The following is a 19,302-nucleotide window of genomic DNA, read 5'->3' as shown; positions in this document are numbered from 1 at the left end:
TGAGACCAACCCGAGAAACATAGTGAGATCCTGTCTCTACAAAAAAATAAAAAATTAGTCCAGTGTGGTGGCACATGCCTGTAGTTCCAGCTACTTGGGAGGCTGAGGCAGGAGGATTGCTTGAGCCCAAGAGGTCAAGGCTGCAGTAAGCCATGATTGCACCACTGCACTCCAGCCTGAAAGACTGAATGAGATCCTATCCCATACATACATACCACATACATACATACATAAATATTGTCCCAATTCCAGAGATGAGGAAACTAAGGGTAGTGTGATTAAGTAATTCAGCCAAATCACACAGTAGTAGAACTGGCAGTACCTGAATATTGAGCAATACAGTTTAATTTGATAGCCTGTGCTTTTAACCACTACATTATACTGATACTCCAATTATCTCAATGCCATTTTTATTCAATAATTCTTCCTTTAGCCATTGTTACGTGATGCCTCTTTTCACTACTGAAACTGGTTTTTTTTTTTTTTTTTTGAGACGGAGTTTCGCTCTGTCGCCCAGGCTGGAGTGCAATGGCGCAATCTCGGCTCACTGCAAGCTCCGCCTCCTGGGTTCATGCATTCTCCTGCCTCAGCCTCCCGAGTAGCTGGGACCACATGCGCCCACCACCACGCCCAGCTAATTTTTTGTATTTTTAGTAGAGACGGGGTTTCACCGTGTTAGCCAGGATGGTCTCGATCTCCTGACCTCGTGATCCACCCACCTCTGCCTTCCAAGTGCTGGGATTACAGGCGTGAGCCACTGCACCCAGCCCTGAAACTCTTTTTACAATGTCTCATCTTGGACTATTTAGTTTGCTATATTAATTTGTCTTCAAGTAATAATACATGGTTTTAAATACTGTATCATAAAATATATTTTAATATTTGAAAGTTTTAGGATGTGTTTTAGTATAATCCTAAAAGGATATCAAGTACTTGAGGAAAAATGCAGTCTTAAGATATCCTTACCATACACTGGTGTCTTCCCTGGCAGGATGACGATAATAAGCTGTAGGCCAGAATATGTGTTCTTGAGATGCCGGAACATGGGCTCTACGCTGTCTGCCCCCTGTGCATATTTGCAGAAGCATGGCTGGCCCTGGATGGGCATCCCTGCATCCTTAGAAATCTTACGCAGCTGGTCTGTGAAACCCCTAGAAGGAGAAACCACTAAATATAAAACCTTTGTCTAGTCATGAATTCCTACAAAGTAGTAATGGGAAGTTTGGGAAGGGAATGGAAAGATGAAGCAAAGATTTGTGTGCTCCATATACGAGAGGTCACCAGACTACTGATGTTAAAGGCAATGGTCTGTCAGTAATCCATTTTGCAAACGAAGAACATTCTGTACAGTTATACGGCATTCTGTAGTTTACAAGGAGCATTACTAATAGTATATGCCGGTTAAGAGATCAGCTCTAGAGTTGGTTAGTGTGGAGAGTTCCATTCCCAGTTCTGCTACATACCAGCTATAAAATTTTAGGCACTTACTTCAGTTTTCCTCATTTGTAAAAGGATTGCTTCAATTATAGGGTTGGTGTGAAGATTAAATGAGATCATATATGTAAAGCATTTAGCACACCACCCAAGACCATGGTAAAAGCTTGATACATTTTAGCTATTGTATATTTTCTAATTTGATCTCATAAGATTCATAAGAAAGAGGCACGGCAGGTATTATTCCTGTTTCACACATCAGAAAACAGTTTCATAGACATTACATATTTGGCCAAAGGTCAAACGATTAGACAAATGGTAGAGCCAGAATTTCTATAGTATTACCTATCTCACACTAGGATAGCAGGAAAGATTATGACCTCAGAGGATATTTTTTAAAATATAAAAACAAAATTTAAAAACAGATGAGGCCGGGTGCAGTGCCTCACACCTATAATCCCAGCAATTTGGGAGGCTGAGGCAGGAGGATCACTTGAGGTCAGGAGTTCGAGACCAGCTTGGCCAACATGGCGAAAACCCATCTCTACTAAAAATACAAAACTAGTCTGCTGTGGTGGCAGGCACCTGTAGTCCTAGCTACTTGGGAGGCTGAGGCAGGAGAATCACTTGAATCTGGGAAGCGGAGGTTGCAGTGAGCCAAGATTATGCCACTGCACTCTAGCCTAGGTGACAGAGTGAGACTCTGTCTCCAAATAAACAGATGAGGCAGGCAGCATTTTAATGTACTTTCATTTACACTGAAAAACCCCCAAAACCAATTTCTTTTTTTTTTTTTTAAGATGGAGTCTCACTCTGTTGCCCAGGCTGGAGTGCAGTGATACAATCACAACTCACTGCTGCAGCCTCAACTTCCCAGGCTCAAATGATCTTCCCACCTGAGCTTCCCAAGTAGCTGGGATTATAGGCATGTGCTACCGTGCCTGGCTAATTTCTGTATTTTTAGTAGAGATGGGGTTTCACCATGTTGGTCAGGCTGGTCTTGAACTCCTGACCTCAGGCGATCCACCCGCCTCGGCCTCCCAAAGTGCTGGGATTACAGGCATGAGCCACTGCTCCCAGCCACCAATTTCATATTTATAGAAAATTTTGAATTCAGTATAAATAAGCAATAATGAGCAACAATCGCTTCACTTGTTTTTAAAACAATTGAGGTCCTAAGTCAAGGATCTGAGTGATCTTTGCTCAAAACACTCTGATTCCTTCAGGATAGAGATGAAGTCTGTAGAAATTCCCTTCTCCTATTCCTTATTGGTGCTTAATTAAAGAAGTATGAAATTGAGTATTTTCACTTAGCCTAACAACAGCCACAAGCCCAATGATTCTGAGACATCTATTCAAGCTGTGAATAACAAATAGAAAATGAAAAATAAAAAAGCTCAAGTCTGAAAAACATTGGAAATGGTTTTTTTTTTTTTTTTGGCCTTTCAAGGCCAATAAGATAATCATAGCATTGTAATAAGCCATCTTTGTGACATTTCACTTGAAAGCAGGGGGATAAAAACTCTGGAGGAAAAAAATACATTAAGTGATCATTAAAGCATCCATTTAGAGATTTGGGTTTAATAAAAAGGGATGAACAGAATTAAATAGAAAAAAATTTTATTTCTCATATTCTAATTTCTTCTTGCCATGAAGAAAGCACGGCAAATTCTCAAATGGCCTGAGGTAAATTGGTCTCTGTATCACTCAAGAATGTTTCATTATTGGCATACTTTATATAAGTAGAGATTTAAATTAGACAAGGATCATTTCTTCAAGAAAATTAGATTCCAGAGGGATGATACATTTACAAAATCATGATAATACAATTGCATTTTGCACAAAAACTGACAAGCACAAATAGAGAGGATACTGATGGGTAGAGATAGGAAGGAGGCATTCTCAGGAAAGGGCAGCATGAGTGGAAACAGGAAAAACAGGCCAGGGAGATAGAAGGAATACGGTGCTTCAGTTTCTTTGGCCGGAATATGTGAAAATGGAGTAATGATAAAGGACTTAAGAGACTGGTGAAAGATATGAAATGTCATACTGATTTTACGCTTGAACCTGGGAGGCGGAGGCTGCAGTGAGCCGAGATCATGCCACTGCACTCCAGTCAGGATGACAGAGTGAGACTCTGTCTCAATAAAATAAACAAACAAATGTCATACTGATTTTGAATGTCACTCTTAGTCAAAGAGAAGCCTAAATGTTTCAGAGTAGGTTTAGTCACAAGTAGAGGTGGTGTTCTTTCATGACAGTCAAGTTTCTCAAACAAGGGTGACAGCAGAAACCCCTGAGACTGTGTGAGAATCCCAAAGGAGAGAAGATAGATAATGAAAAGGAAAAGAAGCCAGAAAACGTAAACTAAAGAACCAGAAGGCAAGAGAGGAGGATGTCAAGAAGGTTGGCAGAGTGCAGTGGCTCACGCCTATAATCCCAGCACTTTGGGAGGCCAAGGCAGGAGGACTGCTTGAGTCCAGGAGTTTGAGACCAGTCTAGGCAACATAGTGAGATCCTATCTATACAAAAAAACAAAATTAGCTGGGCATGGTGGCATATGCCTGTAGTCCCAGCTGCTTAGGAAGCTCAGGTGGGAGGATTGTTTGAGCCTGGGCAGTTAAGGCTGCAGTCAGTTGTGACTATATCACTGCACTCCAGGGTGGGCAACAGAGTGAGACCCCATCTCAAAAAAAAAAAAAAAAAAGAAAGGAGTTGGTCAAATTTTGAGAAAAATAATGGCTAAGAAGAGACCATTGGACTTGATAAGCATAAAGATACAGGAAATCTTCCAGGAACCGGTTTTAGCAGAGCACTACGATTTCAAGGGAGGAGAGAGAATGGAGGTCTGGAAGCCTAAGAGATTAAGTTAGGTAATGTGAAAATTGCTGATTAAAAAGAAACTGAACTGAAGATTTTTGAGCACTTAGAAGTTGAAGGACAGAATCTGAAGAAGACAGAAAAAGTGGTGGAGATGAAAGCCAAATTATGGAAAGCAAGGAAACTGAAACAAGGAGTTTAACCACTCCTTCAACATCCTCAACAGAAAAATAAGGATCTTAGTTAATCCTCACCTGGTAGGTAGTGTTACATTAAGTTTCACCTAAAGCTGCCTCATTACATTTTTAAAGTTTGGCCTAAAGGTTTCTCTGTACATAGTGAATGGTAATCTCCAGATGTGCAAACAAGCTGTAACCTATTCTTGTACCAATTGCTGAGTTTCAGCCAATAAAAGGCAGCCAACCGTTCAAACCATGTTCAAATAAGGCAAGTATCAAGCTGTAAGCAATCCAGCTGTTTCTGAACTTCACTTTCATTTTCTGTACATCACTTTCCTTTTTCTGTCCATAAGTCTTTAACCATGTGGTAGTGCCAGAGTCTCTTTGAACCTATTCTGGTTCTAAGGGCTGCCTGATTTGTGAATCATTGTTTCCTCAATTAAACTCTGTTAAATTTAATTTGTCTAGTTTTTCTTTTAACAGATGGTGTCAGAAGTGGGATCCGAAGTAGAGCCTCTAGCAATCCCCAGAAGCACTGAGTGACGATGCATGGTACCAGTCAGACTCGCTGTGTCCATTCCTCTCTTGCAGCAACTGGGGATTGTGGGTAAGCTCTCAGATTCTGAAGCTCCATGGATTTGTGTTTTGAGCTATCTGAATTTGTTTGAGCAAATTTTAAAATCTGAAATGGGTTCAGAAGTCATGACAGAAACTGGACCAGGTCCCGAATCAGACTGACTTGGATTCAGTTAGAGGCCTTGGATGTTTAACTGAGTCAGGCAGAAATTGGCGGTTAATGGCAAATAAGAAGGTGTGAACTTTGGCTTTTGGAAATTCACAGAGATTTTTGTGCTCTATGTCTATGCCCTTTGTTCCTCTTTTTTGTTTGTTTGTTTGTTTGTTTTTTTGAGATGGAGTCTCACTGTTGTTGCCTGGGCTGGAGTGCAATGGAGTGATCTTGGCTCACTGCAACCTCTGCCTCCCGGGTTCCAGCAATTCTCCTGACTCTGCCTCCTGAGTAGCTGAGATTACAGGTGCCCACCACCAGCCCTGGCTAATTTTTGTATTTTTAGTAGAGATGGGGTTTCACCATGTTGGCCAGGCTGGTCTCGAACTCCTGACCTCAGGTAATCCACCCATCTCGGCCTCCCAAAGTGCTGGGATTACAGGTGTGAGCCACTGCGCCCAGCCTATGCCCTTTGTTTCTTTTTCTTGTGTGTTTAGATAGGGAAAAATAATTGGCTGATCAGTGGGATCTGACAGCCAAAGCCAAGATTCAAGGGAAAATGGGATCCTTAATTTCTGAAAAACTGAGTATTCTACCTTACAGCTATGCCTAGCTATACATGCATAAATGTTAGGACCCAAAAGCAGCAAACACTTACTGAAATGGTAAAATCTCACTTAACGTAATTTAAAATTATAGTAGAACATTCAAAATGAGTAATACTGCACTTTAAGAAGTCTATTTACAAATGAGGGCTCTTGGCCGGGCGCGGTGGCTCACGCTTGTAATCCCAGCACTTTGGGAGGCCGAGGTGGGCGGATCACGAGGTCAGGAGATCGAGACCAGGGTGAAACCCCGTCTCTACTAAAAATACAAAAAATTAGCCGGGCGTGGTGGCGGGTGCCTGTAGTCCCAGCTACTCGGAGAGGCTGAGGCAGGAGAATGGCGTGAACCCGGGAGGCGGAGCTTGCAGTGAGCCGAGATTGCGCCACTGCACTCCAGCCTGGGTGACCGAGCGAGACTCCGTCTCAAAACAAAAAAAAAAACAAAAAAAAAAACAAAAAAAAAACAAATGAGGGCTCTAGGTTCACACCTATAATCCTAGTACTTTGGGTGGCCGAAGCAGGAGGATCACTTGAGTCCAGGAGTTTGAAACTAGCCTGGGCAACACAGTGAGACTTTGTCTCTACAAAAAAAGAAAAAAAGTTAGCAGAGCATAGTGGCAAGTCCCTGTGGTCCCAGCTACTTGGGAGACTGACATAGGAGGATCACTTAAGCCTGGGAGGCTAAGGCTGCAGTGAGCCATGGTCACGCCACTGCACTCCAGCCTGGGCAAAAGAGTGAGGCCCTATGTCAAAAAAAAAAAAAAAAAAAAAAAAAAGTCCCCCAACTTGGTTTCATCCAAGGATGCAGATGCCTATTAATCTGCAGAAGCTTCTAATAAGATTTCAATATTTTTATTCCTTCTTTTAAAAGACTTTCTATAAAAGGCAAATAAAAAGCTTAAGTAACAGCAAAATATTTTTGTTCACCTTTTGAGTAAACTGCACAAAAAAAAGAGAGGAAAGAAGGAGATAGATTCTGTATCATATTGTCTTTTTCAGGTCTGTTGACTAGAAAATTGAGTCTCCTCTCTATCATATAATAAAGGTTTTGCTTTTAAAAAACCTTTTAATGATCACTTTGGCTAAATGAATGACTTATTTCACAGTGACCTGTGATCCTATTTGGGCCAAGTGTTTTCAATCTTTGACATATTGGACAAGCTTCCCCAAATCAAATTTCGAATTCAAAATCAAGTCTTTTTTTGACCTCAAATTAACTTTGGGATGTTACAGAGGTCCCCTACAACAGTCAAAAGAGATAATAAACAGGCTTATTTTATACGTAAAATTACATGAGAAACTGTCAAATAAGAAGTGATGTTTAAACTTCAAGTTATATTTTTATAAATATTAATATATATTCCAAAATTGTATAAGATTATGAAAATTCTCATATATGTCAGTATGTTATCAGACATGATTATGGTTATTACGTTAAATTATTGTAGGCCACAGAAATAATCAAATTTCCTTGTCAATTGTGTCTTTATGACCATTTAAAGTCATTTCCACAGTTAATTGCTTAATTCTAAAGTAGGTGCTAATATTAGGTTGGTGCAAAAGTAATTGCGGTTTCTGCTATTCAAAGTAATGGCGGCTGGGCGCAGTGGCTCACGCCCGTAATCCTAGCATTTTGGGAGGCTGAGGTGGGTGGATCACAAGGTCAGGAGTTCGAGACCAGCCTGGCCAACATGATGAAACCCTGTCTCGACTAAAAATACAAAAAATTAGCCAGGCATGTTGGCACACACCTGTAATACCAGCTACTCGAGAGGCTGAGGCAGGAGAACTGCTTGACCCTGGGAGGCAGAGGTTGTAGTGAGCTGAGACTGTGCCACTGCATTCCAGCCTGGGCGACAGAACAAGACTCCGTCTCAAAATAAATAAATAAATAAATAAATAAATAAAATAATGGCAGGCTGGGTGCAGTGGCTCACTCCTGTAATCCCAGCACTTTGGGAGGCCAAGGTTGGTAGATCACTTGAGGTCAGGAGTTCGAGACTAGCCTGGCCAACAAGATGAAACCCATCTCTACTAAAAATACAAAAAAATTAACCAGGCATGGTGCCATGCGCCTGTAGTCCCAGCTACTCGGGAGTCTCAGGCAGGAGAATCGTTTGAACCAGGAACGAGGAGGTTGCAGTGAGCTGAGATAGTGCCACTGCACTCCACCCTAGGTGACAGAGCGAGACTCTGTCTCAATAAATAAATAAATAAATAAATAAATAAATAAATAAATAAATGTATGGCAGTTATTAAAAATAACTTCACAAGCAAATAAAATCCTATTTTGTCTTCAAGGAGGTTCATGGAAAAGATGAAATGGACCTTGGTAAGCACTCCTGAAGATAGGTTTCTGGTAACTTTAGGATCATATCATTTGGACTGCATAAGAATTACCAGAACCATATTGAAGAGACAGAGTGATACATAAAACTGCTAACTCAAGCAGCACAAGAATTAAATGAATACCAAGAAAATACTTGGCCAGATTTTCATGCTAACTCAGTCAGTACTGAAACTATTAAGATACATAATTTGAATGAACTCCACGGTCCAGGTCAAATTACCTACGATAACCCATCTAATAAACAGTGCTGTGCACCTCCATTGGAGAAAGAAAATTGCTATGTAAGAGGATACAGTTCCAGTGTTAAGCATGGACTCATGGAGAGACTGGACAGCCGGCTGCCTGCTCCTTCCTGAGTCCTTAAAACTTCCATTACTAGAAGCTGTATTCCATGATTCATCAAGGAAGAGATAAAATGTATAGACTGGTCAGGTACAGTGGCTCACACCTGTAATCCCAGCACTTTGGGAGGCCAAGGTGGGCTGATCACCTGAGGTCAGGAGTTTTAGACCACCTGGGCCAACACGGTGAAAGCCTGTCTCTACTTAAAAAATACAAAAAATTAGCCGGGTGTGGTGGCGGGTATCTGCAATCCCAGCTACTTGGGAGGCTGAGGCACAAGAATTGCTTGAACCCGGGAGGTAGAGGTTGCAGTGAGCCGAGATCGCACCACTGCACTCTAGCCTGGGTGACAGAGTGAGACTATGTCTCAAAACAAACAAACAAACAAACAAACAAACAAACAAACAAACAAACACCTTATATATATATTAGTGTTGTGACTGTTCTAAATTGCTAAAATGGTTTATGACCAATGTATAGTTTGTCAAACCCATAATCTTGAGAAGACAACCAAAACTTCAGGTACCTTTCTGCTACATCTGAACATTTACGGAGGGATTTCATTGAATTGTGATTTTCAGTGCATATTTTCTGGTTGTACAGAAGCTTTCTCATACAAGTGGGCTGATGCTATAACAGTAGCTAAAAGGTTATTAGGAAATGTGTTTCTCTCACAGAACATTGCTGAAGAAATCTCCAGTGATAGAGATACTTGCCTCACTGGACTAGCTGTAAAACAGTTAAATAAGGTATTACAGATATAAGAGCATTAGGCAAAACTAACTGAATAATCTGGATTGCCTTGGTCAAAGATGTTTCCGACTGATGACGAACAGATCCACTTCCAGTGGAAAACAAAAGTTGACCCCTTATGAGATAGTCACTGGAAGGCTTCTGCTCCTAATAATAGAACCTCCTGTATCTTCTGCTCCTAATAATAGAACCTCCTGTATCTTCTGCTCCTAATAATAGAACCTCCTGTATCTTCTCCTCTCCTGTATCTTCTGCTCCTAAACTTTAACATGACTAAATGATGCAAGGCTTTAATGCATTATGCCAAAGTGTATTTTCACCAGGTAAAGAAAGTTTTTCATGGAGCACTGATTCAGGACAAGCAAACCCTTCATGATATAGAATTCAGAAGCTGGATCTTTTGGAAACACATCAGAGAAAGACTCCCCTTGTCACCCACACTGCAGCGAAACTTCAGGACCCTGAAGCTTGGGTTTGTAATCTCTGGACATGGATGAAACTGGAAAACATCATTCTCAGTAAACTATCGCAAGGACAAAAAACCAAACACTGCATGTTCTCACTCATAGGTGGGAATTGAACAATGAGAACTCATGGACACAGGAAGGGGAACATCACACTCCGGGGACTGTTGTGGGTTGGGGGGAGGGGGGAGGGACAGCATTAGGAGATATACCTAATGCTAAATGAAGAGTTAATGGGTGCAGCACACCAACATGGCACATGGATACATATGTAACAAACCTGCACATTGTGCACATGTACCCTAAAACCTAAAGTATAATAATAATAATAATAAAAAAGGCCCACCCAGACTGTTGGAACCACACACCCATCAGAGGGAGAACTTAAGGTAAAGCTAACGAGGTAAGTTTCTCCCGAGAAGCAGATGGCCTCCTAGATGTGGACAGATTTCCCAAGATTGTGGATCAAGACTTCTCTGCTATCATGAGGCTTTTGGCTCTCAATTTTTTTCCAAGTTCATGCCTGTTATGAACACTAAACCGAAAAAGGGGTCTCTTGTGTACACTCATAGGGTATACTTTTATTTGTGAAAGATAAAAAAAACCTCATATTGGCCGGGTGCGGTGGCTCATGCCTGTAATCCCAGCACTGTGGGAGGCCAAGGCGGGTGAATCACGAGGTCAGGAGATCGAGACCATCCTGGCCAACATGGTGAAACCCCATCTCTACTAAAATACAAAAAATTAGCCAGGCGTGGTGGTGCATGACTGTAGTCCCAGCTACTTGAGAGGTTGAGGCAGGGGAATCGCTTGAACCCGGGAGATGGAGGTTGCAGTGAGCCAAGATCACAGTCTGGCGACAGAGCAAGACTCCATCTCAAAACAAAAAACAAAAAACAAAAAAAAACAAAAACCCTCACACACAGAGAAGTTTATGCCTTGATAGAGGGAAGATGAAGGGCCAATGTGGGTGAGAAATTTTAATGGTACCTTTGTTGCTTCATAATCAGTCAGAAATGGCACTGGTCAACTCCTCTTAACCTACATGATAATTTAAAGAGAAAATTGTCGGCCAGGCGTGGTGGCTCACGCCTGCAATCTCAGCAGTTTGGGAGGCCGAGGCAGGCAGATCACGAGGTCAGGAGATGGAGACCATCCTGGCTAACATGGTGAAACCCTGCTCTACTAAAAATACAAAAAATTAGCTGGGCGTGGTGGTACGCGCCTGTACTACTTGGGAGGCTGAGGCAGGAGAATCGTTTGATCTCGGGAGGCAGAGGCTGCAGTGAGCTGTGATCACACCACTGCACTCCAGCCTGGGTGACAGAGCGAGACTCCATCTCAAAAAAAAAAAAAGAGAACATTGTCAATACAGGTTAAAGAGAATAGTGCCAGGAGGCCTTCACTCTTCTGGATGGGCATTATTTGTTAGTTTATTTTTCTATGGTATGTTTTTTTCTTTTTGGAGACAGGGTCTGGCTCTGCTGCCCAGTGGCGTGATCTCGGCTCACTGCAACCTCTGCCTCCTGGGCTCAAGCAATCCTCCCACTTCAGCCTCCTGAGTAGCTGGGACCACAGGCATGCACCACTGTGCTCGGATTATTTTTGAATTTTCAGTAGAGACAGGGTTTTGCCATGTTGCCTAGGCTGGTCTTGAACTCCTGAGCTCAAGCAATCTGCCCACCTCAGCCTCCCAAAGTGATTACAGATTACAGGTGTGAGCCGCCACGCCTGGCCTATGGTTTGGAGTTAATGAGGCAATGATTAGAAATTTATCCCTCTAAATTTTCTAGCCTATTAGAAATTTATAGGCTCTTTAGCAGATTCTACTGCAAAGACTATGGTTATACAAGAGACTTTAAATTATCTTGCTAAAGTTGTGCTAGATAATAGAATTGCTCTAGGTTACTTACTGGCTAAACAGAAGTATCTGTGCAGCTGCTGCTACTTCTTATTGAACATGGAGGAATACATTGGATATTACACAGATTCAGTTGTAGGGGATTAACAAACAGGCTGCTTGGTTGAAACAAGTAGACTTTTATTCTAGCTTATTCTTCGATCTATTTGATTTTAGGTGGCTTGGTTCATGGGGACCTTGGCTAAGGAGCACACTCCAAACTCTTGGGGTTATTCTCCTGATAGTCAAAATAGTAGTCTCCCTGGGATACTATATTCTCTCAAAAGTTTTAAGTGTTTGCATATGGCCATCTGTAGAATGTCAAATGGTCTCTCTTGAATTGGAACAAAAACTCAAAGAAATGTGTGAGCATGAGGAACGCCATACTTATGAAGGACGTACTGAGACCAGAAACCCAAAATCTTGATAACAGAGTGGTGCTAAGGTCCTAAGTTTTGGTCACACTCTTACCTAAGTGAGGACCTAACCAATAGGGAGAAATTTTTAAACAAAATTATGGGAGGCCATTGTTTTGGACTAAGCTCATGCACGAGGCCCCAACAGACCACACCAAACCAAAATGGAGTCACTCATGCTAAGTGTGAGACGATTACACTGAAACATTAAAGAAAGAGATAGATCCTAAAATAGACCAGGTTTTGTTTTTCTCCTGAAAACAGGAAATTTCAGCACAAGGAGGTCCCCTCTACTCTTACCCTTAGGAAAAAGTAACCTGAGGTCCTTGTTCCCATTTTACAAAACCCATTGTTCTGCTCTTTCCCAGTGGGATTTGAGACCAAATAAGTAAGTTTATGATGGTGACAGTGACATCAATGACAATCCATTAAAAAAAAAAATTGGGGGGATAGATCAAAGGGGATAACTGTTAAATTAAGTTTTGCTTAAAGCTACCTCCTTACCTCTTTTAAGTTCAGCCTAGAGGTTTCTCTGAACATCGTAAACTGTAACCTAGGCCAGGCGCAGTGGCTCACGCCTGTGATCCCAGCACTTTGGGAAGCTGAGGCAGGCAGATCACCTCAGGTCAGGAGTTTGAGACCAGCCTGGCCAACACAGTGAAACCCCATCTCTACTAAAAATACAAAAATTAGCCGGGCATAGTAGTGAGGGCCTGTAGTCCCAGCACTCTAGAGGCTGAGGCAGGAGAACCGCTTGAACCTGAGAGGCGGGGGTTGCAGTGAGCCGAGATCACGCCACTGCACTCCAGCCTGGGTGACAGAGCAAGAACTCGGTCTCAAAACAAAAACAAAAAACTGTAACCTAAATGGATGGGTAAATAGTGGATAAGCTACTTGTGTACCAAACACTGAGTTTCAGCCAATCAATTACAGCTAACTGTTCAAACCATCTTCAAATAAGGCAAATGCCAGGCTGTAACCAATCCATCTGTTTCTGTACTTCATTTCCATATTCTGTATGCCTCTTTCCTTTTTCTGTCCATAAATCTTCTTCAGCCATGCAGCTGCTGGAAGTCTGTCTGAACCTGTTCTTGTGCCAGGAGCTGCCTGATTTATTTGCAAATCATTCTTTGCTCAATTATAAACTCTGTTAAATTTAATTTGTCTGAAGTTTTTATTTTAACAGAGATATGATTAGCTCTATTTTACAAAGGTGAACATTGAAGAATAATGAGATTAAATAAATTATCCACGGTAATAAATCCAGGTAGTGGCAAATCTGGGAATTACACCTAAACTGTCATCGAAAGACAATGATGCTGCTACTATCCCACAAAAAGTAGTTGTGATATTGTGAAATATGCATTTGTTGGCCATTCCCATTTCCTAGCAGACAACTCCTAAAATCCTTAGAAACTCCTAAGTGTTATCTTTTTTGTATGATACTGATTGCCTAACGGCTGGTAGCCTATAGGTAGCTTCAGGATGGGGTCTGGTCACCAGAAAGGCAAAGCAGGGTTAGAGGGTTGGGACTTTCAGCCCCACATCCCCAACCTCCAAGGAGGTGAAAGGGGCCAAAGGTTAAGTTGATAAATAATGGCTAACAGTTTAATCAATGAGGCCTATGTAATGAAGCATCCATAAAAACCCAAAAGGACGGGGTTTGGAGAGCTTCTGGCCAGCTGAACACACAAAGGTTCCTGGAGGGTAGTGTACCCAGGGATGGCACGGAAACCCCACACTCCCTCGCCATACCTCGCCCTATGCATATCTTTACTGCATCCTTTGTAATATCTTTTCTAATAAAACAGTAAACATAGTAAGTGTTTCCCTAGTTCTGTGAACTGCTCTATCAGACGAATCTCTCTTGAAGAGGGGGTCATGGGAACCCACGACCAGAGGCCTGGACTTGCTACTGGCATCTGAAGCAGAGTGCAGCCTTGTGGGACTGCACCCTGATCTCCAGGAAGACAGTGTAATAACTGAATTGGAGGATACCCAGCTGGCATCCACTGCAGAACTGATTGTTTGCTTGGTGTGTGGGGAAACCCTCCCCACATTTAGTCACAAGAGTCTTCTGTGTTGATTGCTGTGGTGTGAGAGCAGAGAAAAAATATGGTTTGAGCTTGTGTTTTTTCCATTCACAGTAGTCTATAAGGATGTCTAGTAGAATGGATCAAGGAATTTACTATGACTAACACATTTTTTCACCAAACTATTGAGAAGTTTTTTTTTTTTTTTTTGAGAGAGTCTTGCTCTGTTGCCCAGGCTGGAGTGCAGTGGCACAATCTCGGCTCACTGCAAGCTCCACCTCCTGGGTTCATGCCATTCTCCTGCCTCAGCCTCCCGAGTAGCTGAGACTACAGGTGCCCACCACCATGCCCGGCTAATTTTTTGTATTTTTAGTACAGACGGGGTTTCACCGTGTTAGCCAGGATGGTCTCGATCTCCTGACCTTGTGATCCACCCACCTTGGCCTCCCAAAGCGCTGGGATTACAGGCGTGAGCCACTGTGCCCGGCCAAGAAGAAACATTTTTAAAGGTTCAGTGACTAGGCCGGGCGCGGTGGCTCATGCCTGTAATCCCAGCACCTTGGGGGGCCAAGGCGGGCAGATCACCTGAGGTCAGGAGTTTGAGATCAGCCCGGCCAACATGGTGAAACCTCATCTCTACTAAAAATACAAAATTAGCTGGGCGTGGTGGCACACACCTGTAATCCCAGCTACTTGGGAGGCTGAGGCAGGAGAATCGCTTGAGCCTGGGAGGTGGAGGTTGCAGTGAGCTGGGATCACGCCACTACACTTCAGCCTGGGTGACAGAGTGAGACTCTGTCTCAAAAAAAAAAAAAAAAAAAAGGTTCAGTGATTACATATACTTCATATTAAGGCAACATCTGTTAGAACATTAGATGAGTAATTTAAAGTCTAAACACAAAAAAGTCCCAAAGCCAAGGTAATGACATGCCTTACTTCAGTATTTCTTCTCTGCACTGCCTCTGGGTGGCAAAACAAGCGATAGCCCACATTTTGATTTCAACTCCTGTGTGGAATTGTTTCCCTCGCATGTCCCATACTCCGTGGCTCGGTGTTGCTACTGTCCGATTCTGTATGAGGAGAAAAAAATAACATGGTGAAAAGAACAAAAATTTTCAATAAAAAGAAAGTAAACATTTCAAATCGCTGAATTGAAATATTTCTGATATGCCTTTCTCTCCATACTTACAGACAATATGCGTATGATTAAAACATTAACAAGAGACTTTACCCGTCCTCCATACTGGAGCATAGGTGCTGGAAGTACGCGTCCAGTTACATGAGCCATTTCATCCCGAACTTTAAATTGAAACTCCTGAACAAATGGATCTGTTTCATAATTTGCACTTCTTACCTAAAAATAGAAAAAGTTTGCAGTTACTCTCAAAATTCCCCCAAATCCCCTACTTTAATGCATTAGAACCCTCTTTTTTTTTTCTTCACTGTGTCAATAATATATTTTCCAACAGGTCTAATCAATGGTGCTCTAACTACAGAACAGCGAATCTTAACCTGGGGACCATGGGTCATGAATGGACTGTAGAAATTCTGTGACCTCCTGGTAATTTATACAAAACTTGTATGTATACATTAGGTTGAATAATACATTTTGGCCTGGCATGGTAGTTCATGCCTGTGATCTCAGCATTTTGGGAGGCCAAGTTGTAGGATTGCTCGAGCCCGGGAGCTTGAAACTAGCCTGGGCAACATAGTGAGACCCTGTCTCTACAAAAAAATTAAGAAATTAGGATGGGCATGGTGGCTCACATCTGTAATCCCAGCACTTTGGGAGGCTGAAGTGGGAGAACTGCTTGAGCTCAGGAGCTCAAGACCAACCTGGGTAACAAAGTAAGACCTCATCTCTACAAAAAATTAAAAAGAATTAGCCAGGTGTGGTGCTGTGTGCCTGTGGTCCCAGCTATTTGGGAGGCTGAGGTGAGAGAATCGCTTGAGCCTGGGAGCTCAAGGTTGCAGTGGGCTGTGATTGCACCACTGTACTCCAGCCTGGGGATCAGAGCAAGACCCTGTCTCAGAAGAAAAAAAAAATCCATGAAAATGATAATAAAACTTTTTTTTTTTTTTAAAGAGATGGAGTCTTGCTATGTTATTCAGGCTGGCCTTGAACTCCTGGGCTCAAGCCATCTTCCTCTCTCAGCCTCCTAGATAGCTGGGATCATAGGCATGCACCACTATGTACCACTCAGCTGAAAATGGTAATTTTGTATGATTGAACCTAATATGCTTTTGGATGGAGAAAGAAATATCTCACCCAAAAAGAGGTTAAGAACCTCTGACTATAGGAGATCTGGATACATTCTATTAAAATTTATTTTGTGTAGAGTTTGGTAGGAAATATTAAAAATCTTAAGGCTTTTAAAAATTATTTGATTTATAATTTATATAAAATTTACTTGACTATTTTCAGTGCCATATGATAAAATTTATTTAATGGAATACACTTAAAGACAGATAATAAAGCCAGTATGAGTCACAGGTTATAATTTTTATAAATTCCCATACATATAATCAAAGAACTTCATGAATCTCACTGAAATTCATGCTTAAAGCATGCTGCTATATAGAATCTCTCCACAATAAGCAGGAAAAGTCATTTTCTTTTCTTTTCTTTTTTTTTTGAGACAGGGTCTCGCTCTGTCATCCAGTGGTGCAATCACAGCTCACTGCAACTTCAACCTCCTGGGGCCCAAGCGATCCTCCCACCTCAGTCTCCTGAGTAGCTGGGACTATAGGTGCATGCCACATACCTGGCTAATTAACATTTTTTTTTGTAGAGATGGGGTCTCACTATGCTGCCTAGGCTGGTCTTGAACTCCTGGGCTCAACTGATAGTCCTGCCTCGGCCTCCCAAAGTGATGGGGTTACAGGTGTAAGCCCCATTTTCTAAATTAGGCACCAATGGGGCATCTCTTTCAATCTTATTTTCCATTCATTTCTGTACTTCAGTGTATCCTGTAATGCGGTTACAGCGAATAACAATGACTATACCGTAACAACTAATATACTATGACTTGCTGCATGATGCCCTTGGTGCTAGGTGCTTAATGACACATTTTCACAATTATTTTATAGCTACAAAAACAGTTCTTTTATAATCTATATTTTACAGAGGATGCAACTAAAGCTCAGTAAAGTAAAATGACTGCCAAAAACCACACAGCTAAGTAAGTGATGTAGATAGTGTCTGAAACCATGTATATTCTGATTCTAGAGTGTCTACTCTTAACCACTGCATTATCTTTCCAGATACTATAAATATAATAATAATAATATCATAACAGTAACAGCAAGTAAGTGGAGAAGCCAGACTTCCAACCCAGGGTTGTTAGACTCCAAAGTCTGTTTTATTTTTTTAAACTACCATATGATACTTTCTGAACAGTTAAGCTGTAACAAATGAGTTAGAACAGTGAGTTATTGAGACTTTTATAGACAAAGTAAGAGGTCTTAGTCTCTGAAAGATTTTGAGAAAGCTTTTAAAATCTTAGAGTAGAATCAGAGAAAAATCCAGGATGGAAACCAGCATATATTTTCCTAATTAAATATCATGTAATAACTTTCTTTGACTCTTTACAGAAGAGTCAATAAGGAAAAAAAACTATTTGTAGTTGGCTTACCAAATAAAAGAGCCAGTTTTTGCCAAAGATGAAATTACTAAGGTTAAAAAATAAATTAAAAGAGCCAGTTTTGCATCCCTATTTTCAATAATCTTTAAAATTGCTTTTGGAAGTATTATTAAGTTATTTTGGGAAATATTCATATTTCCAGATTTTTTTCTCTTAGCTTGGGCATTTAAAATGGTATTCGAGAACAGAGCCAGATAAGATTCAGATGCCCTTTAATCTTGAGTTTTGCCTTATTCTATGAGTTTTATAAAGTGGTATTGGTAACGCCTTCCTTCCCCTCATTTAGAACAATGAGACAGCACAGAGACCTTACATGGTTAAAGCTATCTTCTATTTCCTTTCTTTCTTTTCTTTTCTCTCTCTCTCTCTTTCCTTTTCTCTTTCTTTCCCTCCCTCCCTCTCTCTTTTTTTTTTTAGACAGAGTTTCGCTCTTGTTGACCAGGCTGGAGTGCAGTGGCACAATCCCAACTCACTGCAACCTCTGCCTCCCGGGTTCAAGCGATTCTCCTGCCTCAGCCTCCTGAGTAGCTGGCATTACAGGCATGTGCCACCACGCCTGGCTAATTTTGCATTTTTAGTAGACACGGGGTTTCTCCGTGTTGGTAGGCTGGTCTTGAACTCCCAACCTCAGGTGATCCACCCACCTCAGCCTCCCAAAGTCTGGGATTACAGGCGTGAGCCACCGCACCAGACCTTCTTTTTCTTTCTTTCTTTCTTTTTTTTTTTTTTTTGAGACAGAGTCTCACTCTGTTGTCCAGGCTGGAGTGCAGTGGTGTGATCGGTTCACTGCAGCCTCTGCCTCCCAGGTTCAAGTGATTTTCATGCCTCAGCCACCTGACTAGCTGGGATTACAGACGCATGCCACCATGCCCCACTAATTTTTGTGTTTTTAGTAGAGATGGCATTTTGCCATGTTTCCCAGGCTGGTCCCAAATTCCTGGCCTCAAGTGATCCACCCGCCTTGGCCTCCCAAACTGCTGGGATTACAGATGTGAGCCACTGAGCCCAGCCATTTCTTTATTCAGACTGTACAGCTGCCACTCTGATACTGGGGACTAAGCAATCTTAGACTGAGTGTTAAGAATTTTAGCATTGGCCGGGTGCGGTGGCTCACGCCTGTAATCCTAGCACTTTGGGAGGATGAGGAGGGCGGGTCACGAGGTCAGGAGATGGAGACCATCCTGGCTAACATGGTGAAATCCTGTCTCTACTAAAAATACAAAAAAATTAGCCAGGCGTGGCGGCGTGCGCCTGTAGTCCCAGCTGCTGGGGAGGCTGAAGCAGGAGAATGGTGTGAACCTGGGAGGCAGAGCTTGCAGTGAGCCGAGATCGTGCCACTGCACTCCAGCCTGGGTGACAGAGCCAGACTCCATCTCAATAAAAAAAAAGAATTTTAGTATTGCTAGTCATAATTCTTTGACTCTTCCTCCTATTTCCCACCTCTTTTAGGTGGAGGTTCCAGTTTACTAAATTGAAACATTTCTTCTGAGAGGATCTGTTCCCTGGATCTACTTAAAAAGCTCAAGGTTAAATGAGAAGGACCTAACCCTTCTCATATAGCTCACCAAGGCTTGTATTGAGAACATTAGATTACTTCCATGATCGCTTTTAATTCTGACAGTCCATGAAATGGTC

At 41.9% G+C, this 19,302-nt stretch overlaps 1 protein-coding gene across 2 annotated transcripts in view; it reads right to left on the bottom strand.

Annotated features, from left to right (window-relative positions):
• AGO3 (argonaute RISC catalytic component 3) overlaps positions 1-19,302 on the bottom strand; it is a 63,018-nt gene that overhangs the window by 34,932 nt on the left and 8,784 nt on the right. For both annotated transcript variants that reach the window (XM_032160239.2, XM_058442206.1), the window contains exons 6-8: positions 15,255-15,377; positions 14,960-15,093; positions 967-1,151 (exon numbers count right to left, since the gene is read on the bottom strand). In XM_032160239.2, the coding sequence (XP_032016130.1) occupies positions 967-1,151; positions 14,960-15,093; positions 15,255-15,377 (442 nt within the window). The remainder of the gene's footprint in view (positions 1-966; positions 1,152-14,959; positions 15,094-15,254; positions 15,378-19,302) is intronic.

The sequence above is a fragment of the Hylobates moloch genome, unplaced genomic scaffold (genome assembly GCF_009828535.3).
Source record: "Hylobates moloch isolate HMO894 unplaced genomic scaffold, HMol_V3 SCAFFOLD_8, whole genome shotgun sequence".
NCBI classification, from domain to species: domain Eukaryota; kingdom Metazoa; phylum Chordata; class Mammalia; order Primates; family Hylobatidae; genus Hylobates; species Hylobates moloch.
This window is presented reverse-complemented; position numbering and strand designations above follow the sequence as displayed.